The sequence below is a fragment of the Anopheles stephensi genome, chromosome 3, assembly GCF_013141755.1.
Source record: "Anopheles stephensi strain Indian chromosome 3, UCI_ANSTEP_V1.0, whole genome shotgun sequence".
NCBI lineage: Eukaryota > Metazoa > Arthropoda > Insecta > Diptera > Culicidae > Anopheles > Anopheles stephensi.
This window is the reverse complement of record NC_050203.1, coordinates 13,054,921-13,082,564: the sequence shown is the minus strand read 5'-3', so window position 1 is coordinate 13,082,564 and position 27,644 is coordinate 13,054,921. Positions and strand designations below refer to the sequence as shown.

The 27,644-nt window shown below is 47.0% G+C and overlaps 1 protein-coding gene across 13 annotated transcripts; it reads left to right on the top strand.

Annotated features, from left to right (window-relative positions):
* Nucleotides 1–1,393: 1,393 nt before the first annotated feature.
* Nucleotides 1,394–27,644, top strand: LOC118514328. Of its 13 annotated transcripts, none has more exons than XM_036061113.1 (10): nucleotides 1,396–1,521; nucleotides 1,848–1,969; nucleotides 22,233–22,593; nucleotides 22,670–22,755; nucleotides 22,837–22,902; nucleotides 23,119–23,244; nucleotides 23,373–23,687; nucleotides 23,753–25,057; nucleotides 25,142–25,450; nucleotides 25,517–27,644. In XM_036061113.1, the coding sequence occupies exons 3-10, from the start codon at nucleotides 22,248–22,250 to the stop codon at nucleotides 26,321–26,323; spliced, it is 3,360 nt and encodes a 1,119-aa protein (XP_035917006.1). In that variant the 5' UTR covers nucleotides 1,396–1,521; nucleotides 1,848–1,969; nucleotides 22,233–22,247; the 3' UTR covers nucleotides 26,324–27,644. The 13 variants fall into 13 exon arrangements, with proteins under 13 accessions (XP_035917007.1, XP_035917014.1, XP_035917018.1 ...); XM_036061115.1 differs by having other exon boundaries at nucleotides 1,438–1,525; XM_036061118.1 differs by lacking the exon at nucleotides 1,848–1,969 and adding an exon at nucleotides 4,447–4,448 and having other exon boundaries at nucleotides 1,451–1,521.

Below are 27,644 nucleotides of genomic sequence, written 5' to 3'. Positions count from 1 at the left end.
CGGAGGTTGTCGGAGGTGTGCAAGTCCCAATATGGCAATGCGCAAAACCAAGAGGATTTTAACGCGCTCGAAGTAAAAGAAAGCAATTCTTGCAAACAGGAATTGTGTGTGCGTGCTTTTTTTTGTTCAACTGAATAATGATGACAAGTTGTTACCATTTAGGTTCTTCGTCCAGGTTCGTCTTTATGCGATTTTGACACTTATCGCATCAGCAAGGCGGGCAATAACAAAAAAAAGAGCGACCAATGAGATGAGGTGAAAAATAAATTAATTTCACTCTTTCTTTTCCACATTTTCTTATAGTTCATTTTTCTGTTCTTAAAACCGCTAAAACAGTTTTTAAAATCGATGTGAAATATTTCACATGAGCGTGAAATGTTTCACGAAGCTTCAGGCCGCAACATAAAAGCTCTCTGCCTTTGAAATTACAACGTTCACCGATTGTCAGGGATCGTCACGGGGCATCATAGAGTCTTAAGTTTAATAAATTTGAGTAAAAAGTATTTTTTACAAATTTAGCTTACTAAAGCAGCTGTTTTTCGTGAATAAAATTATGTTTCTTCTTCTTCTGTGGCACTACAACCTCGAGAGGTCTCGGCCTGCCATTTCTGGCTTTCTGTGACTTAATTTTACCCGTAGAAAAGTAGTCAGCCTTTCGTACGGGGAGGCGGTCTGGATGGGATTTGAACCCCGGCCCTGCCGTGTGAAGACCGGCGCCGCTGTCGCCTCGGCCACCGGACCGCCCCATTAAATTATGTTTAGGTCAAGTTATTTTTTTTTTTATCCATTAGAATGTAAGTCCTAGACAACATTTAGTCCGAAAAGGCTTAACAGACTGTGATATAAACACTCAAAAGGCAGCAGAGACTGTGAGTCGAAGCACATCTGAATAATACTGCGTCTATTCAAATAATAAATGAATAATACTGCGTAATAGATCTTCAAATAGCAGAACGTTGTTATAAGAAAAAAACCGACAGCCTTTATCCCTTAAGAAAATGTTTGAGTAATGAACTTGTTACTTCGCATGCCAAATGTTGATCAGTATAAAATAACAATAATACCTGAGATTTAAATATTTACTTGTCCTTTTTTTCGTGATTATTTATTCGACGCAATGTCTGATAACCAAAATTTAAACTAGCAAGGCTTGTCAAATTAATACTATAAAAATGCATAGAATATTATATATTCATAAATAATTTCTTCTCAACCAACACATTATTTTAGAATTATTTTTATTTTAATGCATTAAGAAATTCCTTAAGCTTCTTGCGCACCCTTCTGTCATGCACTGTTCGCTTAAAATTGACGCCTGCAGTCTCTCTCTCTCCCTCTCTCGCTCTCTCGAACAGACTCTCCCAACCACAATGCGGGAAACGCAAAATGATCGCATGCAATGCGGCATACTCAGCTCGTATGCGTAGAGCAACAATCAGTTCTCTTAAACCTTTCAAAGCGAACGCACACGCGTTCCGTCACCGAATAAACACAGTTTCTTCTCACCGATAGCAAAAAAAAGTTAGTATTTATACATATGCACAAAAGCTTTCTTTCCTTTTCCGTCCCCTCGAGTATCTACTACTGCGGATTAAATTTAAGAGATCCCCGAGAGCATTGTGATCGTGAATTTTCAAGTGCAAGATTGATCTGGAAAGTGAATGCTTGTGTGCATGTGCGAGTGCGTATGCTGGACGTGTGTGTGTGTGCGTGTGTGAAACTGTTTCCGATTGTTTGATTTTCAATTTTCATTCATAGCTGGTTTTCTTTTTCGACCGTTTTGCCTCTCAATCTAATCCACCACGAACCCCCTTTTTCTAACACCCTTCCCTACTGCTGCTGTCTAGCTTCCGCTGAGGTTCGGTAACGAAAAAAGCAAGAGCGTACAGTGTCAAGCAAAACATCATCAAACAGATATAGAGGTCGACCAAAAGTTACCCCCTTGCCATCGAGAGATAAGGATAAGTCGGTGAGTGATCGACGACTAGCAATTTCCGGAGTACCGCCCGGGTTTTGGCGGCTGTGTGTGTGTGTGTGCTTGTGCAAGCCAGTTAGTGTGACAAAGGCAACACGTGTAAGTGTCTGCGGTGTCCTGCGTGTGTGGTGTGGAAAGTTGCGCCGTATCGAAAGCCCGAAACCGTCGTCCCTTCTTCTCCAATTTTTGTCCCCTCCTGCGTCTACGGGCACTAAGCTGGAGGAGTTGAGCTCCCCAGAAAGGTGAGTAAACAGTGACCCAATATGTCATCACTCACTCATATCTGCCCCCGTACACACACGGAACCCGTGGCACGCATGCAACAAGTCGGCCCGCGAACCATGATTGCGCTGCGCAAGCAACTTATTTGGCCAGGTAAGGCGTGCAGGTGTGCGTGTGCGCACGTGTGCTGTCGGTGGTGATGATGATGGTGGTGCTATTGCGCTGGAGCCCACAATCGAACGCACACACACAAACCCGTCGCCGTACACGGTCGTGTAATGATCAGGGCGGTACGGACGTACTGTTGGAGGGGGTTTGGCTGGAGACGGTTGAAGCGATCGAACATTACATCCGATCATGTACGGTTCAACAACAATGGGACAGTGTCACGAGACACGTCTCTGTGTCTGTTTGAATTTGACAAATAAAACCAAAAACATTTCGTCTCGATGTTTCTCCAAAGCACAGCGGCTAAGCTTAATCTACACCAGGCTGGCTGCCCAATGCTGATGATAAATAACAGACTCACTTTCTATTATATCTACACCAGGCGGGATCGGGCAGATTTTATGATGGGTGTTATTAGAGAGAATAAAAACTCCATATACACACACACACACGCAGAGAGGCATTCGACAGAAAAACCTCAAACTTAAGGGAAAAAGTAGCTAATATCTAGTCACCCAGTGCCAGGCAGGGTGCCATAAAAACGTATCACAACTAGCGACAAATTAAAACCCCGTAAGCTTCTGCGTTGCTGATAGAGCAAAAGTACATTTCCATCTTCAGCAGAGGCGTAATCAACAGCAACTAGGGACATGTCTAGCGTAGTATGGAGTACGGAGTTGCAACACGGTAAATCGCTTATCGGAACGAACCCGTTGTTGGTGAGCGGCGTGACCGTGGTGAGAATCCATTGTAAACACCGTAGTTGCCCCATGGCGGGAAACGGGATGAATATGCATTCTAAGTCAACATTCTAACCGGGTTCTGGGGTTAGAATAGTTGTTCAACTTGCAGTTTCTTATTTGAAGGCTAGAAGCACCTCAGATGTTCAGTGAACTTCTTCGGGTTTATTCTCTGACATTTGAGGCACAGATACTCGCTCTAAAAGAGCCACAATTTAAATAATTGAATTCGATAATGTGAAAATGCCTCTTGTAAAAAAAGTCTAACAGCTTCTGACCTTTATGTTAATCTAATACGAAGAAAAGTCCTTCATAGTTCAGAAACACTCATAAGCCTCATAATGGAACCTCATAGCTTTTTAGCAGCTCATTAATAGGTGCATGGCTATTGGTCTGTAAAGTGTGCTCTACTCTAACTAACTTCTGCAAAGATGCATCAGTTTAGCTCGGCGATCAGCACTAGTGACTCGGGAAAATCACGCTTAGAAAAATATGATTTTGCGATTTGACTCAATGAAGCTGTTTAAAGGTTCTTGCGGCCGAGATGCAGCTTACAAGGCTCCCATTAGACGATCTTTAGCTTGTGCGGGGTTTAAAAGACACTTCGGGCGTTCTTAAGCGTTCTTCATATTTCAAATATATCAAACAACATTCTCAACTGCCCAATGCATCAAAATTCTTCGGCAATAAATTAACAGACACATGCAAACGCTTATTGTGACTGGCCGCAAAAGCGTTTACGGCGTTTAACAACACATATAAATATTTCTTCAGTTTGTACTTCCGCGAATTGTCAGCAAAATAAGGCAAACCCGAAACCGATTCCGTGGGTGCAGCACCGCGACACCGCAGCGATGCATCTGCCACTGATGCACCTCTTCGGCGCAGCAACGGTTGATGCGCGCCGTTGTCGCTGCGGCCATGTTGCGTGTTGTTTTGTGGTTCGTTCGTCCGTCCGACACACCAGCCAGCCACATCCCACCCACCCGGCCAGACATGCACACACACACACACAACCGGAGGAATGAAAAAGGTTTCCGTTTTCGCCAAAGGCGGCCCTTTTTATTGTTGTTTTCTTCAAGCCGCACAGCGCCGAACATGCAAGAAGGCGGCGCGCAGCAGCGAAACAGAAAAAGGTGTAGGCCGGTCGACCCCTGAGGAACGATCGTCTTCGATGCGATGATCGCACCAATACCAAGAGATCTGCCCAATGCTCTCACGACGGGTTTTGTTGGTAGTGGTGTAAAGCCACCGCCGTCCGAAGCATAAGCATAAAGCATAAGCCGATCCCATCCCGTTGCATGACGCTGTGCGCAGCATAGTTTTCTGTCCGCTTCGCAGAAGTAAATGCTGTGTGTTGCTGCTGCTTCGTTCGCTCTTCCCGCCACATCCTCCCATCCAAGCTGCCCAAAACGCTTTTCCGTTTTCTTGAGCAGCAAAGCGAAGGGATCGGCTTTTAGCGGTCTGTTATTTCGTCTTCAACCGTTCGCCTGCCATCCCTCGTTCTGGTGCATGTACAGACAGAGGACGAAGAAGCAATGAAGAATAGCTTCTAGGTAGCAAATTTTATGCTGTCTTACGAGCAACTGCTGTCTTGAGAGAAGACTGCTCTGCGTTGGGACAGTCTTGAAGGAGTATCTTCTTCTTTTCCTGCCAATTCGGAACAGGTAGAATGTCCCTTTCGCTTTGTGACTGCAACCTGCAACATCCTTAAGGGCCAGGGTGACATTATGCTGCAGTGAGTGTGGAAACTGTCAAAAGGGAATCACATTTGGCTGACGATTCGGACGCTGACCTCATTTTGTGATGTACAATGGCTGTTGTTTTTTTCTTCTCGGAGGCTGTCTTTGTTCAACTTATGCTGAAACGAATCTGAGTCACAGCACAGCCGATATCGCAAACAAAGGAGGCAACAAGGTGAGGAGATCCCTGAGGATGGATTGCTCAGGCCTGGTTATTAGGGCTTAAGGCAAGAAGTAGGACCTCAAATTACACGTTTGTCAGCGTGAAGCTGCCAATTTCACGGAGTACCGGCAACGAGAAGGATGTTTAGAAAAGGATCAGGATGTAGGTTTTTTTTTCTCTCGGGGTTTTGTTTTATTGATTTTTCCCTTCAAACAGGTATCAGGCTCTGCTTGAATTCAGAACTCGTAAAGGAACGGAATTTTCCATGTTTCGTGAATGGAGCTCAGCAATACATGTTACAAGTCCTTCATTAACACCAGGACATGAAAGGAATCGTCAAGTTATTCAAGTCTTTCTTCCTCGTCCAAAACATTCACATCTTCCTGCTGCGCTCCCAGCAGCCCACAGTTCAAAAGATTCATAAATTTTCCACTCAAGTGAACCACGATTAAAATCGTCTGGCAGTGGTGATCTTCCACCACCATCTCAAGATGCCCGCTAAAAACCACAGTCACACCGTACGTTCAGCTTTAATGTGTTTCTACTGTTTACAGCATCATTGCATGAACTGCACTCGTTGAGCTATATTAAAATAAAATATGCCTTCGATAAGTGTGCAGACAGAACGCATGATCGCAGTCATCACCATAATCGTTACGATCGGCGTTATGGCACTTTCCGATTGTACATCGTGTACTGGCTGCAGCACTCCTTCGAGCGCTCCCAGCTCCAAATGCATCCGTGAGTGATGCATTTTTTCAATTGAAAAGTACTCGAGATCACGATGCCCCTTCCGGGGGGGCGTCGTGCTGGAACGTGTGAACGCTGCGCGGGAATCATTTCTTTGAATATGGGAGCTTGACTTTTGTACTAGTTCTCATGAATTCTACCAGTATACTGACCAGTGTTAACGGTACCTACCCAACCTGCCGAGGAAACCCTTTTCAGTATCGCAGCAAACCGATCGGTGAGTTGACTTCATTAACTGTCAACTTAAAGTGGGCTGAAGAGTGTCTGTAGTGTCCTCGGCGAATCTCCACCTGTGAAGATCGACTGGCATCGTCCAACCTTTGTTCAAGGTGTGCTGCTGGTTGAATTTGACAAGAAATGCAGACACACGCACGAACACTCATTGGAACGGATGTCTGGAAATACGATACGCGAGGAAGCGTGATGGCCTTCCAGCATTCCGAATGAAGATCCAATATTTGTCACCTGCTGACGATTTGTGTACGCGACGCACCCGGTGACTTCACCCATGGCGTGCGTGAAGCGATGCTGCTGCCTGCCCCCATTGGATGATGATGAGGTGATTCAAGGTGAACCAGGTATTATCGGCCGGTCGACATCACCGTGCGCCATTTTCAATGTTCCATCCATCGGTCCATCGATGGATAAGGAAGACTGCTGCGGCAACCAGCCACAGACACACACACACCATTACGCACGCGGGCACGTAAAGATGGCGCCGCTGATCATGTCGCTGAAGAAAAAGTTGCGCGTGCTTGACACACCGCACAGGAAGCTCGCTTCGCTGGCGTATGTTTGTGCGAAAAACCGGATGAAGAAATAAAGTGCGAAATGGGATGAAATACTCCACAGCGCCGGCACCCGGCTACCGATTCTTTGATGTGAATCAAACTTTCACCCATTCCATCCCACAACCTCGGCGATCGGTTTCCGTCGGCGGTGAGTAAGCAGGGCGGGAAAAATGGCTCGGCCTGATCTCGATCAAGAAAGATGACGACCGTTTGTCGGACGAATCGTCCTGTGTGCGCCTTCCTTTCACGATCTTTATCGTTCGTTTACCCCCATTGGATTGGAGCTCGGTGCGCGTCAAAGCGATATGAAATCCGGTAGGCATCATCTGACGGAGTGTACCGGCTTCAGCTCAAGAGTCCAAAGGAAAAACTCTGCAACGCAAGAAAAAAGTTAAAGTTAACCGTCCGCTCCAAAACCACGCCAGGGAAGACATTTCGCAATGCCAGCAAGTTTTGTGTTTTGTTTGTATCGTGGCGTCACTATTTCACAACATGCGGCATGTTCCGCCGTTTAGGACACGCTCGGTTGTCCCGAAACAGCTGGCAAACGTGTGGCATGGTTTAATGGAACCGATTGTCATCGGTCCAAAGCGAACGTTCCGGAGCTTGTACTTGAACGTTTTAATGAGTGTCTTCGGTGCGTTCTGTGGAGATAATATGACTTTCATATAATTTTCTATCAAACAGTGTCATTCCAGTCAGCCAAGCCATCCGTCTGATGATCTTGAAGATATTGGAGGTACTTTTCCACAAGTTTTCCTGACAACAGCATTAAGCTGCTTATCTCACGTAGCAAATTATCGCTTTATGGAATCGTTTAAGCGAGGATAATACGCTGATTGCCTGGTTGTTGTCTACAGTGTCTGACCTGCAACCATTAGTAGATATATGGTTTAAGACCTGAAAACCCCCTAACTCCGTCCCAGTAGCAACCATTTGGACGCCTTACCGCATCAAATGGTTTTTAAAAACCATTTCTAAATGGTTGTTCAAGATGGGCGATAGGGAACCGATGCGCAGCACTCCGCCGCATTATCAACGATAAGTGTAAATGGTGTTAGCAGGACCAACGGTAAAGCCAAACAGGCTTAATCACACGTAACTTGATAAAAGATTGCTCACCCACCGTGCTGTCGTTGTTTCTGCGAGACAAAGAAAATGGTCCACTGGAAAGGGGAAATGAGTGCAGCCCCAGCTTTGGTAGGGATCTTCGGTCATTTCCCTTCGGACGGATCCCGTGTCCCCTCCTCACTAGCACCACGCCCTCTCAAGTGTGGTGTTTGAAGACGTGAGAGGAATTTTGATTGTGATTGTTGATAATTGTTTACCTACCGCATGCAACAACCATCATCACCGCTCCCCGGTCGCAAGCAAAGGGTGGTCACATTGGGGAGGGTGTCATTTATCAGGGAACGTGCATCGTGTCGGATGCATCAAACTAGTGTAGCTCGTCTTCAGAAGCTCTCACCCCTGTCCGAAAATGTGATGACGCAGGGCGAGCAAACACAATCGCGATGATTGGTGGGGTTCCTAAATTAATTTCAACCGGTCTGGATCTTACTGATTGTGCGCCAATTGATAACCCACTAAAAGGGAACAATAAAACAGGTGAAGGGCTCTGTTGCTGCTCCGTTATTAACCTAAAGCTCCAATGAGCAGATGATTAAATCCTCACAATTAACATTATCTGCAGTAGAATAGAACGAGTGCAGCAGCGCTGGCTGATAAAAGCTTTCCCTACACACGAGTGCAACCCAACGCTGAAAACACGGTGGAAAGTGATGTTAATTAACGTATTTGTTCATACTCACACACACACACACACACACACACACACACACAATAATGGAATGGTAGCAAGACATCGTGGTTCCAACGATGTAGAATTTGTACCAGAGTAAACAATTGTAAGCAGTAGCTGTCACCCGGAGCAGCAAAAATGGACTAGCGCGTGTTTGTTGGTTTAGAAAGCGCGACATTCGCGTAGATAATAGCGTGACGACTTCCTGGTTAGAGACTTACCAGTGGCCTACCGCGTGTTGGATAGCAACTAGAAGCTTTAACTCCAACGAACATAAACACATGGCGCCGACAGCCTGACAGCTCAAGAACACAAGCGTGCGCAAGAGGACGGTAATCTTCTAGAGACATTATTCAGGTGTCATTTTGTACCTCCTCCTACATGGGCAAGAATTTTCGTGAAATTGTTTCTGTTTTCATAATTATTGCGTTGATTAAGTTGTACGATGGCGTGACGGTAACTCTGGCTATTGTACTCTGAACAACACATTAAGGATCTCTGATCCTCCCAAAAACACCTTCAGACGGCGTTGAAAATGAAGCCATATGGCACCGTACGAGACAAAAGCACTCATCTCAAAAAGCTCTTCCAAACGATCCGGATCAATCTCTGCTTATGCTTTGGTTCGAGGTTTTTTTCTTCGCCTACCAACATCACCACCAAACAACGGCTGACGTACCCCTATGACAATGTGGGAGCAAAGCGCCTGTAGCAAACCGGTTTTCTGCAACGGCATAACTTCCAACCCTACACCCCAAGTGAGCAACAGTGGGCCACTCGCCGTAAGCGAGACTGAAAAGGGCTTAGGTCATGTAGCTTTACTGTGGAACTCCGCGCGGAGTCTGCTAGCTTCATATGCTAAAAAGTTTGTGGAACTACCCCACCGGTAGAGGTGATAGTGAGCGCCCCCTGTGCAGAGGTACTACTGCTGCTGATGCTGCTGCTACTACTACCACCACCACTACAGTCAGCAAGATCTTGGAGGCGGACAAAAAGCGGCACGAAACAAGAAATGACACAAAAGCGATAGAAAAGACTGTGCTCCGAGAGTGGCAGATTCAGTTTTCGGATGCGTGGGTTGACCCGTGATCCAACAGTGTGATCCAACTGCCAGGCTTCAAGATCACGAAACCGAGCGGACGGTGGTGTGTGCATATGGATATATTGGTATTCCAGACATTTCCTCCTGGTAGCTGGCAGTAGGTTGAAGTTTTTCGCTCGCTCGTAAGACCTTCCACCGGTCGTCGTGTACCAGGGGTAATGATTTGCGAACTGCAATGGAATGTCTGCTGTTCCTGTTTGCTCAGGCGCACTATGAACTACGGGCAGTGATGCAGTGTGTACATGGATTTATTTGTGGCGTTGTCCATCGAAAACCCATATCCAATGGACACAGACAACGAATAGGGCTGTCTTCGGCTGGAGAAAGAACCCCAGACAAAGGCCTGGAAATGACCTGATTTTGCGCCGCTACTGCACTGCGTAAAGAACGTCTTTGTTTTGTTTCGGTTGTCTCGGTTTCATCATTAAACGGCTTCAAATCACGTACTCTAGCGCACTCTAGCGTACAAACAGGCTTAGATCGACGGTGGAGGTTATGGGTCCAGGTTTTTTTTTTTTTGCATAACAGCAGAAAGCCTTCATGATGGATTTTAGAAACAGAATTTAAACAACAACACAGACACATAGGGAAACCTTCACGAGAACATTCTCCATGAACATAGACGCTACCCAAGCGAAAGATCAGAACTTCTTGCCCGAGACAACAACACACACCTTTTAAACATTCGCCCTCTCGATTCACCACCGTCGTCGAGAGTCATTTCCAAACCATTTCTCATCAATATTCATGACGGACGGAGGTATTCATTTTGTTCTTTGTTTCAGTACGAGGTTTTTTTCGCGTCGCGTGTCAGTGTAGGGATGAATGGTCGACGGTGCCGGTCCAGTAGTGTGCTCCGTTCCATAATGCATGCCCCCAAACCCATCCTGCAAAAGGGAATATTTGAATGTGATTTGATATGCATTACTACGCTTCTAAACGCTAATGAAATTCCGACCATGATCACCACTCCCCAAAAAGGGTTTTGGTGATCCTTTTTGGAGTTTGGCGATTTCGGTTAGCGATTATCACGATCGCAGCGTAGGAAGTTCAAACAGATCTTGAAGATAATTCTAGCTACTTACACGTGATTTGGGTATAAGTGTACGCATATATAGGGGTTGTCGGTTCAGAAAAGGGAATTATCCATATTTGTCCTATTCCACCAATTGCATTCCGGTTGGTACGCTCTATGTACTGTTTTACTATTATTGAGCTGTCAAAACACACTCACACAGACAGAGCAGACAGAGCAGAGCAGAGCAACGAGAGAATTAATTTATATCCATCCAAGCCATAAATCCTCACCATTTGCAAACGGAACGAAAATCCTTTCCATACGATTTGCCTTCCCCGAAGGCCTTCCCTTAGCCCTACACGATCGCCCGGAAAATCGTCCATATTTCCCTGCTATGGTTTCAGAATGCAGATGGAGGGAGATTCCAACCAGCGATTGAAACAACCACACAAAAAGCAGAGGAGCGAGAGAGATCGAAAAGAAAAAAAAAACAATACATCATCTCAAATTTCCATCAACTCCCGGTTCGTTCAGGACGACTCGCGGTCCCACTTTCGCCACGGTGCAGTTTCGCCTCGTAAAATAGCTTGCACCGGCATAAATATGTCAAAGATCACATAAAACCCTCCAGCCCCGTTCTCCAAATGGAACCTCTCTCCACCCGTGTTAATAATGGTCGTCCGCTCCTTAATTTGTCCAGAGCACGAAAAAGACTCTCCCGTGCTTGCATGGGATGGTGGGCTTCATCCCCATGGTGGTGGAGCTGAAGTAAATAAAAATGCAAATACTCAAACCCCCATGCGCAACGATGAAATGTGGCTCCAAAACCACAACGCGGCGACTCTTTCAGAAAAAGGTGAAACTGCATCTCCGCAACACCATTCCCTGCGTAGTAGGAGGAATGTCGACCCGTCTCACTAGAGACGTCGAGTTTTCAGTTCGAGCCGTGTACTTAGCTGTATGCATTTGAAACACCTATGGATGCGAGATGGATTAAGGAGGGTGTCCGATGGTGGTACTGCGGTGACGACAGTGATCGAGAGACCACACGTGTGTCCCGTGGACCTACCGGTGGGAGATGCAATGAATTATTTGTGGCGCTCCATTTGCCTTCCGCCCCATTTCTGCGCATGTCTAATGCCGGGTGGGTCCAGCCTGGTGGAGAAATAATAATGCATCATTCATTTTGAATGTGAGCGCCTAGGGAGAGTAGATTCTAGTAGTCTCCTGTGTGACACCGGAAGTGTTTTCGGTCGAGGACACCGCGGGTCTTGTATCTAGAATGATGTAGATCGTCGATATACGATCACGCCTTCCATTTGCCTTGAACGGTTATAGCCGAACCTCGCAGTTCCGGTAGTTAAGCAACAGTAAAATGCACTCTTGATCGGTTCGGACGCAATCCATCGCTCACTTTATCACCCACAGTTTGTTGGAAGGTTGAAGCCACCGCTTAAACGGCCAATAAATTTCCAATCCACAACGGCACCGTGACGTTTTGCGTGATTCATTACAGAGCAGTGATAGCTTTCGAAAGCCGCATATCTTGCTGAGAAGATCACAACAGCGTATTGTTGAAAAGATCTGGTGATCGCTTCTCAGTATTGCATACACACCCTTTGGCAAATATTATGAGCCCATTATTTGTAGCTCTAATTAACATGCAGCTGAAATTGACGCAAAAGCTGGGCCGATTTTCCATCCGGCGTGAATGGTACTCGTGTCCAGCTGCACAGCTGTACAGCTGATGGGGATTTCTCCAACCGTTTTGAGATGTTCCAGGAATATGTTGAGGTTGTGCCTGCATATGGTTGCATCCGCTTTTTTGGGAGATTGTCTGACATTGGAAATCGGAGATGTTGTTACTCTCGTGACTTTTAGACACAAACCCGGAACAGTGATGCTAATGGGATTCTTTATCGTGAAATGTTCTACCAGATATTGTTATTCACTAATTGAAATGATTAGAAAGACACGCGATGTTTGTACCATTCCTGGTAACCTATTCAATTCTGTGCCATGAAAATTTGCTAAATAGTATACATATGTGTTAATTGCTTGCTAAACATTACTGTTCTTTGGGCCGCATATGTCTACAACAAAAAAACATTTTAATGATCGTAGTATTTGTGACTCTCAGAGTCTTCAATATGAGGAATAGAATTAATGGGAAATATTGGCCCAGTTTCTTTTCAAATTTTCATTCAATTTTAATCAATTATCAGGCATCATTGGGCCTTCACAAAGGCTCTAAAATATCCATGCATAATAATAGTTTGATATGAGGTATAATCAAACAACACAAATTGATCGAGTTCAGTGTGCATACTTGTTTCCAGTACTGCAAATGATCTTCGTCGAAGTTGAGAACCCTTGTCATTCAACTCCACGTATTGTTGCAGGACTATTAAAAAAGGCTCAACCATCAAATCCCTTCCCCTATCAACCGGCACTGATTCGTACCACTCCAGCAGCTTATTGCTGAGCTCATGCAAATAAGCTTCGGCACCCCCAAACGGCACTGTGCTGGTAAATAGAATTACCATAAAAATGCGACACTTGATTGCAAAGCCGTCACGATCGACAACGACCATGCTCCTGCTCCGCTCGTGAACTTTAATGACGAGCGATGAGTTCTTCAAGATCATCGTGAACGTGTACACCGTAACGACAGACGTCTGTGGCATGCAAGCATTCTTCTACCAAGCTGCGCCTTCTGTCCATGTCCACTTGAGATTAGTGGTTGATGTTTTGGTGTGTGCGTAGGACTTAAAGATTTTAGCAGTTTGCTTGCTTGTTTGGAATTATAATCCGTGTGGCCTTGCGAACACCACCACTAGGAACTGGTGGTCACATAGCTACCAAACTAATACTACTCGAAGAACTCAGATTGCGGAAACTATTTTCCGGTAATCTGGTTGAGCTACGAACAGACTGACAGACGACAGCAGCCTAGATGAATGCCGTAGAAGATGCACTGTTCTCTTCGCTGCGCTGCTCGATATGAGTGGAGATACATTGCCGCAAACGCTGGCCGTCGATCGCACGCTCGGTCCACGTTGTAAAGCTGTCAGTGTTAATTACTTGTTGTACACTTGTTACACCGACCGGTAGCAACATCAGCAGCGAAATTGAACGAGCTGGATTTTCCACCCCATATGCCTATTGCAGGGGAAACCATATTCTCTCACGACTAGCTTCGGCTAGATGCGAGATGATGGGGTTAAGAAACGGGAGCACACGCTATCTATGAACCTCGCCCTCGCCGATGTGTTGTACATTAAATGTCAGCTAATTGCTCATTTGCCAACGAGGGAAAATCTCGCACGCACGTGCTACGATCAATGCCCTTCCAATATGATCCTCAGTTCATCGTGGTGGGTGCGAAACGGATATTCCAGTACTCATCCCCGGCCAACAAAGCACCTGGTTTTCCATTTGAAGTAGACTATACTTTCCTAACTAAAGAAATCCAATTTCCCGCCAATTAAGCTTGTTGTTTCGATCGGGAGGTGTTTTTTCACCGTTGTTTAACATGCCTCAACCGATTTGTAGTAATCATTTTCCTTGTGAAGCCTTGTTCGGGGAGCAAAACAGAACCGAAGTCATAAACAACTGGAGGCAGTCTTAAAGGAGGATTTAAATCACGAAAAAGCACACGCCGGGACTTTGGAACTGGAACAGAATCCAGCTTTATGCGTTTATCGTGCTATCATTTTATTGATTTCTTTAGTCTCCAACTAAGTTCAAGATCAAACGACTGGGAACACAGAGAGCTTGCGACTCGAGCGGACAGTGGTGCTGAGTCCAAAGAACGTGCGACAGACGCTGATCAAATTTATTTCCCACTTCACGCTCATAAATTATGGATTCCAAATCGTTCGAGTTTGTATGTGTGTGTGTGCGTCTAAAATCAATCGAACTTGTTTGATAGTGTGCTGCGTGTGGAGCCTGGCCCCGAGCAAGAGCTTCGATCCCCAATTTCGGTACGGCTCGATCATCATCATTCCGCAAAGGAGATAAACGGTAAATCATCGTTTCCTACGACGGACGACTCCCAAGCAGCAATTCATCCCGCAGAGTGGGCTGCGGTGGCCTCACCACCGGCCGATTCCACTGTTTGGAAATAGTTTCACGATCTAATTTACGATCGTAAAATATTGTCCGTATTCCTGCTGCCAACTCACCACCGTAGCATAGCGGAGTACGGCTGGCGAGTGGCCGGCGACGATCGATTAGACGACCGTCGATCACCGATTCTTTCCATCGACACCACGACGGTTTCCGTCCGGTGAATATGCTGCCGTTGCCGTGAAGGGGTGGCACAATTTATTACCACCGGTGTCGCCAACGTCGGCTCAAAGCAATCTCTGCGTCACCGTGCCCGCATGCATCGCATTCTAATTAAACCGTCAGCATTGCGCCGCTACGCCACAAAGGCATGGTTGCGTTAAACTAGTATTACCCACACGGTACGGGCCCACTGATCACCGCGCCAGTACTGCACACCAGTAATGCATGGTTACAACGAATCCTCGACACGATCCCACCGCACTCACGCAAGTGTTTGTACAGCTCCGTAGAATCGAACAAACTATTACGGGGCTCCACAAATTAGAGTTCATTTGCTGTCCCATAGCAAGCAGTGTGCAACTCATCTCGTGCGGCGAGACTTGCTCTAATCAGGCTGCCTCTCAGGTTCCCTCTACGTACTGCTGGCGTCCATGTTGTCGATCGGCGACTTTGAGCTTCGATTCCGATGCCACGTACGAGCCTTATGAAAGTTGGAATTTTGTCATCTATATCTATACCTTTCGTGCACCGGTCCGCTGGCAGTGGGCGAGATTGTCGGTTGATTGATATATTCTTTTACCTCGATCGCAGCTGTCAACCACCGTTTTACCATCATGATGATGAGCCGAGCGAGAGTGAGGTACGGGCGCGTGATGTATCGGATTCCTTCACCTATCAAAGATCATTCTGTAGTCTGTCGCGCCGATCCGATCGGCGGGTGTTTTTGTCCGAAGTTACCGAGGCGCCTCTCGACTATGTGGAGAAGCTTGCCGTTTGCACCTAAGCAGCTAAGATATATTGCTCTTTCGTGACAGAACCGCAAATATGGATGCGATAGATCGCATTGGGGGCCTTTGGGTCGTCGCCTAGAATGGTAACTTATCGGTAGCCAACTGGGACATCATTTATTTCCTGGAGGCGCTTACGACACATTTAGCAAACTACGACACGGAACCTACACCGTCCGTTCTGGGTGAAAAACACCAGAACATCCATTCAGCAAAGTGTTGTTTAGATTTTTGTCGATGCATTCCACAAAGAAACGTGCCAGACCGTGGTGCCAGAAAGCGATGGCAGTTCTCCACCCGCAGATTTTAGACGTGTACGATTGTTTATCCAAGGACTGGAATTTATTACCCGGTCAGCGTTTGAAACTATCGAGCACAGGATCACGTTTGAACCCCGTCAGTACAGCAGCAAACCGTTGATGTGTTCGGGGGCTGTGGATTGATCGATGGCTGATGAGCGCATGACGGATGGGAACCGGTAGAATATGAGGTTTGCCGTTTGAGGTTTACAATTATTTTTCAGATTTGTTGTGTTTTGGTTGGAAATCATCATAATTTAGGCGATAGGTGTTGGCTGTGTTTTTGGTCAGGTAAGGTTTGGAGGCCATTAGCATAGGATGATTTGATGAATACCAAGTGCTAGGGAACCGGTGGCGCACACGTTAAGGTGTGGAAATATCTTTTGCCCGAGCAGAAGGGTATAATGAGGTTCTGTCAATTTACGGGAGTATTTTACTGCTATGTAGCATTAAACTTACTAGTTTAAAGTTATTCTAGGGAGGGATATTAATTATTGGTTTAAATATTAACACCTTAAGGTATGCAACGCTTACTTTTACGAACCATAAACTCTCTTAGATGATCAGTGTCTTCTGTTCCGTTCTGTGGATCTTCCTCCATAATTGATTTCTTGTACCCAAAAAACCTGATCTCCAAAACTGAAACGACAACTAAGTTCTCGTTTAACACACCGCGAAGAATCCGTATTTCACTGCATCAAATCGGCATCGGCAGCTGCTGCGGTTACCACCCTGTTTGGCAGGTTGCAACTTCTGCCCGTACTGAGTTCTGTACGGGTCACTAACCCCATTCCGGTTGCCAGCTTTCCATCATCATCATCATTATCATCTTTGGCCGCAGCTTCCAACTGGCTTCGGCAGTTAAGTGTTGTGGTTTTGTCCAATTCTGTCCCTTATGTTCTTTGAAGCGCCTCGTTTCCGGTTTACCACATGCGCTGTGGTAGCTTCCTTCACGTTCTTAACTAACGTCCGCCGTCCGCCAAAAGGGACTGGATAAAATTTATTAATGGACGGCCCATTTCATGAACAACTCCAAAACGGCGCGGAAACGGCAACGAGCGCAAAAAATCTTCCCGAACCCGAAATCTTCCCGCACGGTGTCAGCGAATGTGATCAGATGGGATCCATCCTGCAGCACAAACTTCAACAGTTCCGAGCAACCTTTTAAACTCGCCCGAATACAGAAGTCAGCTCATGTGACGAACGGGTTGGAGAGATCGATGCGATGAAGATGATATGATGTGAGGTTTGAAAGAGAGAAGCGATCGAAAGTCGGTCCGCCGAGGGAAGGTTTCGCGGTCAAAAGAAAAAACACGCCACTGCAATTAAACAGCATGATCTGGCTTCCAACGGGGGTAGCGAGTGGGGTCGGAGGGAGGGGTGGAGAACTACCCCTCCCCAGTGGGAAGGTGCGTACGTTTTTGAACGCCTCCCCATCTCGCTAGTGTGCACAAGTCTGTGTGCGTGTGTGTGTGTGTTTGTATGGTCATGCACCAGACACAAAAGTGCATCAGTGTCTGTACCCGCATCGAAGCAACACAACTACACACGACCGTTGAAGGCAATTTTCTACTTCCAGAACGCTCCGTTGCGCGAGTCGGAAATGGCCTCGGAACCGTACACCGTGCCGGATAGCGGTTGTATGGCAATGCACAGCCGCAAGAGGTTAACCAACCGTTCTGCGATCGGATAAACGAAACATAGTGAGCAAGGCGCACCCGCAGCTAAAGAAGCAACCAGCAGCAGTAATTGTGCGTGCTTGTTCGTACCGCCTCAAGCCGCTACCAGACGGCCTGTGAGTGTGTGTGTGTTTGTGTTCTTGCGTTCGGTAAACCATCTGCGCACCATGAGACCTCCGACTCGACCACAACATAAACCGACTGTGCGATAAGAATAATTATCTTAAAGCCATCCACCACAGGTGCTGACGGGTTCCGCTCCGATCCCGGTATCAGCAGCATCTTTCATCGGAAAGTTTATTTATGAAAGAGGTACGGGTTTCATGATGGAGCCCTGGGGAGAAGATCGAGCTCAGACCTCTAGGAGCTTGCCATCGTCTCTGTCTGTCGAAGAACGTTTCCCTTCCAGCGAAAGATCAGAACAGACACGTGGGGCGGCGGGTCCATTCAACTGGCCAGACCCATTAAAGAAGTCCATCAAATCCGAGTTAATAATTCAATCACTTGTGTTTAACACTAATGTGTCATAACTATCGAGCTCAGGGAACAAGAGCAACAACAACAAAAAAAAGGCCCCCACTCCACACACCAACTAGTTGCCACGATCGTGATGATGACTCCGGTATGAAATTGTACCATCATGACGCCCCATTTGCGACAACATTAATTAATGGGTCTAACACTTCTGGCGGCGCGCCACCGTTTGCTGAACAGATCGGGCCTTTCACAAAACGCTCGCCGTACGTACAATTGTCGATCATTATCGATCGTACAGTAACGAGAGGAAGGAGATCAGATAGAACGGAAGTAGCGGCGTAACCTGTTGGGGATGGGATATTAAAAAGACATAACGAATTATTAATTGCATCGCCCAGTTTTGTGTCTCTGCTGCTGCTACCGGTGGTACATATGTTGGTCGATCTGGTCTAATTGAAGCGTAAGTGGAATTAAATAAACCATTTTTTTTCTTTTGTTCTGGTTAGGGTAGGAGGAAGCCATTTACAAGCAGCTTCTTCTTTAACTGCGTTTATTACTGTTGCCGGTATAACATAGTGGCAGCGTTTGGAACCGGGTACGTTGAAGGTCGTGAGTTCAAATCCAGTTAAGATCGTAATTGGAAGCAGCTTTTATTATCCTGGATTTATTATTTATTCATGCAATTATTTATTATTGGAAGCAGGCTTTATCCAACAAGAGTTAGAGTTCAATTGATGAAACTATAAAATATTATCATTAACAAAGATATCTTTACTACCGGTTTGTTGTGTTCCTCCCCCTCCAAGCAGTCGAGGATGTAGCGTTCAATGCACATAAAACTACATTATGTTATTAAATTTATTAGTTTATCCTCAATCATTCCGATATAAATTCTCGTTATTACTGCCCGATGCGCGCTGTCTCTAATCTACCTGTGCGCACATTAAACCGCGCCACTTTAAGACCACCCCTAGCATACATCCCATCCCCCCTGGCAGCAATCGCGCAAAGCTCGCGCGCGCTTGGCCGTAATTGATTCCGCGTATTTGCATTGCTGCTGCCCCCATCCCTGCCGTCGGGCGGCAGACGAATATTAAAATGCAATTACTCTCAGCTCAATTAGTTAACCGTTCGAATGCAGCAGCGGAAGATTAACTTTTGCCGCCGCAACATCTCCCGGATGATGGTGTCTTTGAAGTTAAAAGCTAGTACGCGGCTTGGCGATCGCTTCTTACAACGCTCTTGCTCTTGCTGCATGGGTTGCGATCCGAATGCGAGCGCTTGCAGTAGTGGTGTGGTAATTTAATATTCAGGAAAAAACGCACACACACACACCCCTTCCACCCTTTGTGCTGCAACCCTCCTGCAACTACCCGACGATCGGTCGCCATCATCCTAGAATCGTGTTTGGCGCCATATTAGGAAACTCGAACTAACTCACACACCAACTTCAGCAAGGGCAGCGCAAAGGAAGTTAACGTCCGATTGTGTTCGGTTCGATGCAGTTTACTGGTGCAGAGCTTCACTTAGTGTGGCGGATTTGTTAGATTTTATGCAAATGGTAGTGCAAAACGGTATCGGGCATTGATCAATTAGTGGTATCGCTGTAATGATTCATTCACACCGTTTATGGTGTGCTTTATGGAGTGCGCTCAGTAGGTCCACGATAGTGTTCCTGCTAGCTTCCATATAACCTTCAGGGTTCCAGCAAGATGCTACAGAAGAGTTCAGGTCACACCTTTTTCGACGAAAAGCACCAACAGAAAGTGGAAAATATTTAACGAAAAAACACTCCCGTCCGCGTGTCCCAGTGGGTTAAAGTGGCCCGTACACTTTAGCAACGGACCGTTTAGCAACTTTCGCTTAACTGACGAACGGTTTACCGTACCGGAACCTTCACCTCCAAGCCAAATAAACAATATCTCCACTCCCTTCGGAAGAAATGGAGTTCGGCCGAAAGACTCTTACGATCGAGTATTATTTCCTCCTCATTTCAACTCTGTAGATCAAAGTCGGCACGGAGCAAAGATCTGTGCCCTTTTGCTGATGAACCGATTGCGTAGCGCGATCTCTTCTTGATCGCGCGTCTGATTGCAGTGTAAGAAGAAGAAAACACACACAAATTTAGTTTAGACAGTAATGGGGCCGGAAATTGATTTTCCATATAATTTTCCCATCCAACGACACAGATTGCACTGTCAGATGTCTCAAAATATCCATTTCCTTTGCCAGTGGACGCGTTGATGGATTGGGGTCCATTACACCCATACTGTAGATGTCATGTTAATTGATCGTATCGTCTGTTTGAGTGAATCATGAAGAAAACACAGCCCCAACAGCCGAAACGATCTTGCACTCGCGTGAGCTCAGTGTCGATTGCGTAACTACTCACGGATGCATCATCTTACCATCCACGCCTATAGGACACAGGGGGAGGATCTTACAACGATGACCAGCCGTAGATGCGAAACAATGAAGCACAATCCAGTTTGGTGACTGAAGTTTTGGAACCTAATAAGCTCCGATCATCCTTTCGATCGGCTAAAAGTGAATCACAATGGGCAAAAAAAGCACAAGTCCACAATTGTCCACAAGAGTGCAAATTAGCAAAGGTAAGAGTACCTCTCACTGTTGGCTGGAGAGTCCAACAGAAGAGGGAACGCCAAATAGTTGGTGTGCCGGAACACGTGCGTCATAATCTTGGTATGGAGAAACACAATGAAATTGTTACCCCGTTTTGTTTGCGACGATGCACTTATGGTGTGTTATTAGCTGAAAAAAAACCTCTCAATGGACACGCGAAAGGTATTCACCTCTCTCTCTCTGTCTGTGATCTTTGTGGCCATTTTGAAAGATATCTTGCAAGATAGATATCCACACACAAAAAAATCCCCCCATGAGATGTGAACTAGAACGCCCCTTCGGGTTTTGCACTTAAGCCATCTGTCCATGGTTCTTCTGCAAAATGTTTCACTCCCCGGCCATTTTCAGTGCGTGGCGTAATTTTACACCACCCTTCAGGGACAGGGAGGATGAGTCGAGTTGGTGTGTGTGTGTGTGTAGCATTCCAGCTTCGACGGAGATAGCGGCAGCCATGACTATCGCGCCGGTTGTTTGCCTGCCCTGTTATCGCCACCATTTTTCAGCGCGACAGTCTCTTATCTACGTCGTCGTCGTTTGTCGTCGGGATCGTTCCGAGCTGAAGAGCTGTTTGACCTGCACCAGACACGGCAATGCGTGATACCTGGATACTAGCAACGAAAGACGTATTTAACGTTTGCCTCTTTAGTCGACGCGAGCTGAAAGTATAGCAACGTTTTCCGTCTAACCACTTGTGGACGTGGTGCGTAAGAACCTTTAAAATAATCAAATTTGGTGTGTACAATAAGGAATCCAATCTTGGGTTTGGAGGATGAGTTGAGCAGCATACCAATAAGCAGTTTAAGAGCATTTAAATTACCCTGAGGTGAGCCGCCCAGTACCGGGCCGGACGTGGAATAGCGATGTAGGCGCCAGTACCGTATTAAAGTGCCCAAAATAAATGATCGGCTTTTTTCGGTGTTTTTGAATCTGAAGCTGAAATAACAGTACCACCACCATGTGCTCGTGTCTCTGGCAGCGTTCCGTTGCCGACCGCGGTCATGTAAACACTTCATGGTCGGACCGGCATGCTCGTCGTCGTCCCAGCCATCCGGAGTGCGTTCAGTTTTGATGTGTGAAAAATAATCAACATTTCGGGGGCGATCGTCGGTCTTATGTGTAAGAGTGTGGGGGTAGTGTAATCAAAAATTTTGTTGAGATCCACCCTTGACCAGGCGCGGTACGGTTGATTCGGTGTCGAACCATAAATTGCAGTTTAATGTGGTGTACGGTGGTGCCCCCCGACGTTATGAACATATTTTTGAGATTTATTATGTCTTCAAACTACTCGCTCTTTACACGGGCTACTAGCAGCTACTTAGCCGTTAATCGTCGGTAAAATACAAACAAAGGTGCTTCCTGTGAATGGATTGACGTAAATTATTCACACTAAAAAAGATTAAGTTACTAGCAACTGCGGTTTCCAGCAACGGAAAGATTACACAAACGCTTACGATAGTGTCGAAGAATGTCGAGTGCAATCGCGAAACGATGGCGGGTTTTTGCCCGCCCGGATGCAAACGCCACCGTGGTACAATATTTGTTCTAACCTAACCGTTGCCTCTAATCTTCTTTACCCAACAGGGTTCGATTCACACCATGAGCCGCCAGTATCTACTGGTGCTCGCGGTAGCGCTCTGTGCGCTTGCCGTGCACTCCAGTCCGGCCCTCAAGCCGGACCTACCGAAGGCACAGGATCCGCTGTACAATAAAATACTGGCCGAAACGACGCGCTCGGTCATGGATGCGCACGATCGGCACTACAACAAGATGTTGCCCCAGCCGGACGAAAATCTGATCAACTCAGACATCAGTGAAGACGAGGACGGGGATGAAGATGACGCGATGGCGAACGATGATATACTACCGAAGAAAGCCGCCGACCTGAATCCGATGTATGCGCAGCGAGGCAAACAACCGGCAAAGCCGGAAGTGTCCACCGTCGGTAAGTAGCGAAGCTGGAAACCCGAAAGTGCTAGTGATTATCACACTGCTTATCAACGATGGTGCTTTATCGGTAGGTTCGGTAGCCATCAACAAGGTAAAAATCAACGAAGATATCGATAGTTACGAGGAGGTGCTGCTGAAGGGTAACGGCAAGAGCGTGGTAAGTAAATGAACTGGGTGCGATAAAATAATAGCCAGCGAGTTAATGGCAAACGTTAACTATTCCATCACTGTGACGAAGGACATTGATGATTCATATCAAGTGGAGGATCTGAGCAGTTCTGAGGTTCTTACCTTCGAGGAGGATGTAAGTCACACGCTGTTGATGTTGTGTTCAGTTCGTACTGTGATTTAATGTGTAATGTAATGTGTGTCGTCAATGTCTCTCCGTTTTGAACGTCTGATGTTCAACCCCACATCCTTACCTTCATCATGGCGCCGCTTTGTTTCTAATATCCTTCTGTACTACTTTCTTCTATTGCTGCTACCTTCTGCTATCACTACTCTCCGTTGGCCTCTGTAGAAACCTTCCAAACCTACCACCTCCAAGCCCGCCGCTAAAACGGAAGGCGAAGACGATGAATACGATGATGAATCGGACGAAAAGATCGATTTCTCCGGTGTAGACAAAGTTCTGGCTCAACCACTTGTAAGTGAAAGCGATTGAACTGGAACAAGGGCTCGATGTCCGGTTGTCAAACAGCTCCGCAAAGAAGTGTCCCACCTGTGTTTATGCACGGAGATTGATAAAATATGTCTGTCTTTTATCTACTCAAGAAACCGGTACCAGCTGAGAAGTCGGTCAAGACGTCACCGCCGAGCACAACGCTGAAACCGAAGAGTACCACCACCGGCAAGCAGAATGTGGAAATTCTTGACCAGTACGATGAAGATGCCGATATGGACTACCAGTACACCTACGATGACGATGAGGACAATGATGACGATGAGGATGACGATGATGATGATGACGATGAGGATGCGGAAGAGCTGCCTCCTCAGAAGGCTGGTAAGAACGTGAACAGCGAGGCCAAGAAGCAGACCAAGCCGGTCAAGAAGACCAAGGAGCAGAACAAAACTGCCGCCAAGGGTGTAAGTATGCTGCGCTTAATTTAACTGCGTTGCTTCTTCACTACAATCCGCACTTTGGCTTTCAGACCGATGAATCTTACTACTACGACGACGAGGATGACGATGATGATGACTACAACGTTGACTCGTCCAACAGCACCTACTGTCCACGGGGATGTATCTGCGAGCGTAACATGCACTCGTACATGGTGGCCACCTGCAGCCGTCTCGATCTGGAAACGCAAAAGTTCACCTCCGCCATCACCGATCTGCAGGTGCTGGACGTTGGGCCCAAGTACCCGATCGAGCTGGGACCGGAGTTCTTCAAAAAGATTGGCCTCAGCCACGTCGTGTCGATCAAGATCACCAACTGCACGATCGTGTACATTAGCCCGCAGGCGTTTGCCGGTCTGGACGTCCTGTACTCGGTCAACCTGACCAACTCGGGCATTGACATGATCCATCCGGACACGTTCGCGAACAACACGAAGCTCCGCTTGCTCACCCTCTCGGGTAACGATTTGAGCGCGATGCAAAGCGTAAACCACAACACCCCGTACATGGACTACATGCTGAAGGCACCGACCGTGGAGGAGCTGGACATTTCACGCTGCAAGCTGCAGGAACTGCAGCCGAACGCGTTCAACGAGCTGAAGAACATCATCTACATCAACCTGTCCGAGAACAATCTGAGCAATCTGCCGGAGGGTATTTTCGACAATGTGGAAACCATCGAAGAGCTGGACCTTTCCGCCAACAACATTGCCGAGCTGCCGAAGAACATCTTCGCCAAGACGTCGCTGGCGATCCTGCACCTGAAGCACAACAAGATCAGCAACAACGTGGACTTTGTGACGGCCGATCTGCAGAAGCTTGATGTGAGCTTCTGCCAGATACGCACGATCAACAACCAGATGTTCAAGGGCATGGAAGGACTGACCAACCTCATCCTGAAGGGTAACCACATCGAGAAGATCAAACCGATGGCGTTCATCTCGCTGAGCAGCTTGCGCCAGATCGATCTGTCGTACAACAACCTGGAGCAAATCTCGGCCCAAACGTTCATCGGCAACAAGATGCTGGATATCATCCGCATGAACAACAACCCGCGGCTGAAGCGTCTACCGAACGAAGGCTTCGAAAGCTCGTACAACGGTACGTTCAACGTGTACTTGATGGACATCTCGAACTGCGACATCTCCGAGCTGGCGGACAACACGTTCAAGACGATGCCACAGCTGACGCGGCTGAACCTGGCCTGGAACAATCTGCAGACGATCCGACCGCCGGTCATGGCGCATCTGAGCAAGCTGATGGATTTGGATCTGAGCAACAACATGATCACGGAGCTGGATGAGAAGACGTTCCAGAACAATCGCAATCTGAACTCTGTGAGTATTTCCCGCGTGTGACGTGCCTTGGGGTGATGAATTACGAATGAAAACTAATTGCCGATCGTTTTTTTTTTTTTGCAGTTGAACCTGTCCGGTAACCAAATCTCTAGCCTGGCTAGCAAGATCTTCCACCCGCTGCAGTACCTGAGCGAGCTGGACATTAGCGACTGCGATCTGCGCACCATCTGGGACGATTCGGCCGTCAAGGCGAAGCGGGAGGAAGTTCTGCCGAACCTGAAGCGTCTGAACGCATCGTACAACGAGATCTCGGAGGTGTTTGTGTCGGATCTCGCCTCGATGGCTAAACTGCGCGTACTGGACATCCGCAACAACTCGCTGAGCTGCAACGGACGTTTCCCAACGCTGATCGATTGGCTGCAACAGAAGCAGGTAAGAGAGATCACGCATCCAGCAACAGTTACAGTTCAAACTGATGGCATTTTTCGGGTGTTTCAGATCTCGATGGCCGATAACTCGCACGATCACGTAACACACGCCGAAATGAATGTTCTGCGCACGGACAACTCGGTTTCGCTGAAGCAGTGGGGACAGTTTGCCTGGGAAATTTGCCAGGGCGGTAGCGGTGATCCGGATAACACACTGTCGTACAGTGAAACGGAGGAAGACTACGACGAAGATGAGGAGGATGATTCCGAGGACGCGGATGCCGAGGTGACGGCGGACACGAACGCCAAGTCTAACAAGATTGTGGACAGCAAGAACGAGCTGGACGAATACTCGGACGAAACGGCGGACAGTGACAGTGACGACAACGACAATGCCGATGCGGACAGCGAAGACGACGAGGATGACGAGGACGCGGATGATGATGATGATGAGGATGAGGAGGAGGAGGATGATGTGCAGGAGCGTGAGAACATCCTGGACGCCGCCAACGGTATCCAGCAGATTGAGCAGGACATCCTTACCGGCAAGCTCAACAACAATGCCGATGATGATGATGACGAGTACGAGGATGACAGCGAGGGCACGAACGTGGACGACGTCGTCATACTGGAGAACGCGTCCATGTTCGCGCTGTCCACCGTTGCGCTGATGGTTAGCTGTATCGTGATCGGTAGCTTGATCATGGTGCTGCTGGTTGCAAAGATCGTCGGGCTGATCTTCAAGCGGCGCGGCGAACGCTACCGCCAGGCACTGCTTGCATCGAAGAACTCGTTCGTCTATCAGAAGCTGACGGAAGATATTGTTGCACCGAAGGTCCCGAAGGTCCATCGGTACGAACCGATCAATCAGGTGTAAATGTCAGCAAAAAGGGCAACGCGTGAAATTAGAATGTGGTGTTTCGTTGCAAACACACACACACACAACGCACACCACGCACAAAGTCAGCACTGGAACAGGACGTGGTGTGTTCCTAGATTTCGTATACATGCAGCAGTTAATACAGCAGTCTGTTATAGAGCAGTAGCAAGCAAAACAAAATGCATACTTAAACAGAACGCAACATCAGCGAGCTTCCCCCGATCTGAATGGTCAGCAGAGTGTATGTGTGTGCGTGTGTGAACGCGCGCGTGTGGCGGGAAATAGATATGATGTACTTATCGAACAGCAAGCTCCTTAACACAGATCGGGCAGCTCTAGCGATGCAGATATTTTTTTTTTTAATTTTTTATTTATTAAGGCCTTACATTCTAACCATCGAAGCAGCAGCAGCATTGATTTCAGAAAACCCTTCCTTCCCCGTTGCGGTGATCCTCAAGATGTGCAGTTCTCCATCTTGCTTTTGCAGACTCGCCACAGGGTGTAGCTTTGAATGCGATTCCAAACTTCAAACGTACCATCCGGGTGATACGATGTGGCGTCGACTTCCCGCTCTAGTAATTAAGTGCATCGTCCCGGACAGGCGGTTTCCCCGTATCCATCCGCTTAAGGAGCCTTTACTTTGGTATGCTACCACGTGCGACTACACTTCGCCGCCGGTAGATGGTTTGTGCTACTGTGTTTTTTACTAGCTTTTTGGTTCACCCTCTGAACAACATTCCTAGTTCCGCTCGCAAAAACAAACAAACAAATTACTATTTTACATGTAGCGTTGTAATCATTAGTTGGTTTGCACACACACAACGAGAACCTTAAAGCGAAAAACCATATGAATCGGTTATACGTGCGCCACACAAAACAGGCTTCCGGTTAGTGCCATTTTGGTTTTCGAAACGTATCGGGAATATAACAGACGAAAAATTGCACCGATTGCAGTCGAGATCAACCGTCTTCGATCGCCGGAAGCATTCTACTTAAAGGCCGCAGGTGCTGCGCAGCATCAATCTACCATCCATTGCAGTTGAACAGAAAACAAAGCCCCCCCTTTCAAAACAATCCCCCAGGGAATCGCGCAATACATACTTAAGTACATACGCCGTGAAGCAGCTCTCGGTATCGCAGCATATTATTCCGGCTGCCCTATTTTTTCAGAAACAAAACCCCAAACATTGTCCACAAAATCCACAGGAAATGAGTATTTTTTTTTAAATTCTGCTCTTTTTTTTAAATTATTGAGGTGTCTACCAAAATAAACCAATAAAAGGATTTGATAAAACACATGCGTTTTATCGAACCGGAA

What these genes read in the sequence shown, in the direction of transcription:
- LOC118514328 (XM_036061114.1), top strand. Translation starts at nt 22,248, where the DNA reads ATGAGCCGCCAGTATCTACTGGTGCTCGCGGTAGCGCTCTGTGCGCTT. An exon ending in TTCTTACCTTCGAGGAGGAT is followed by an intron (nt 22,903 to 23,118) that starts GTAAGTCACACG and finishes TGGCCTCTGTAG; the next exon opens with AAACCTTCCAAACCTACCAC. An exon ending in ACAATCGCAATCTGAACTCT is followed by an intron (nt 25,058 to 25,141) that starts GTGAGTATTTCC and finishes TTTTTTTTGCAG; the next exon opens with TTGAACCTGTCCGGTAACCA.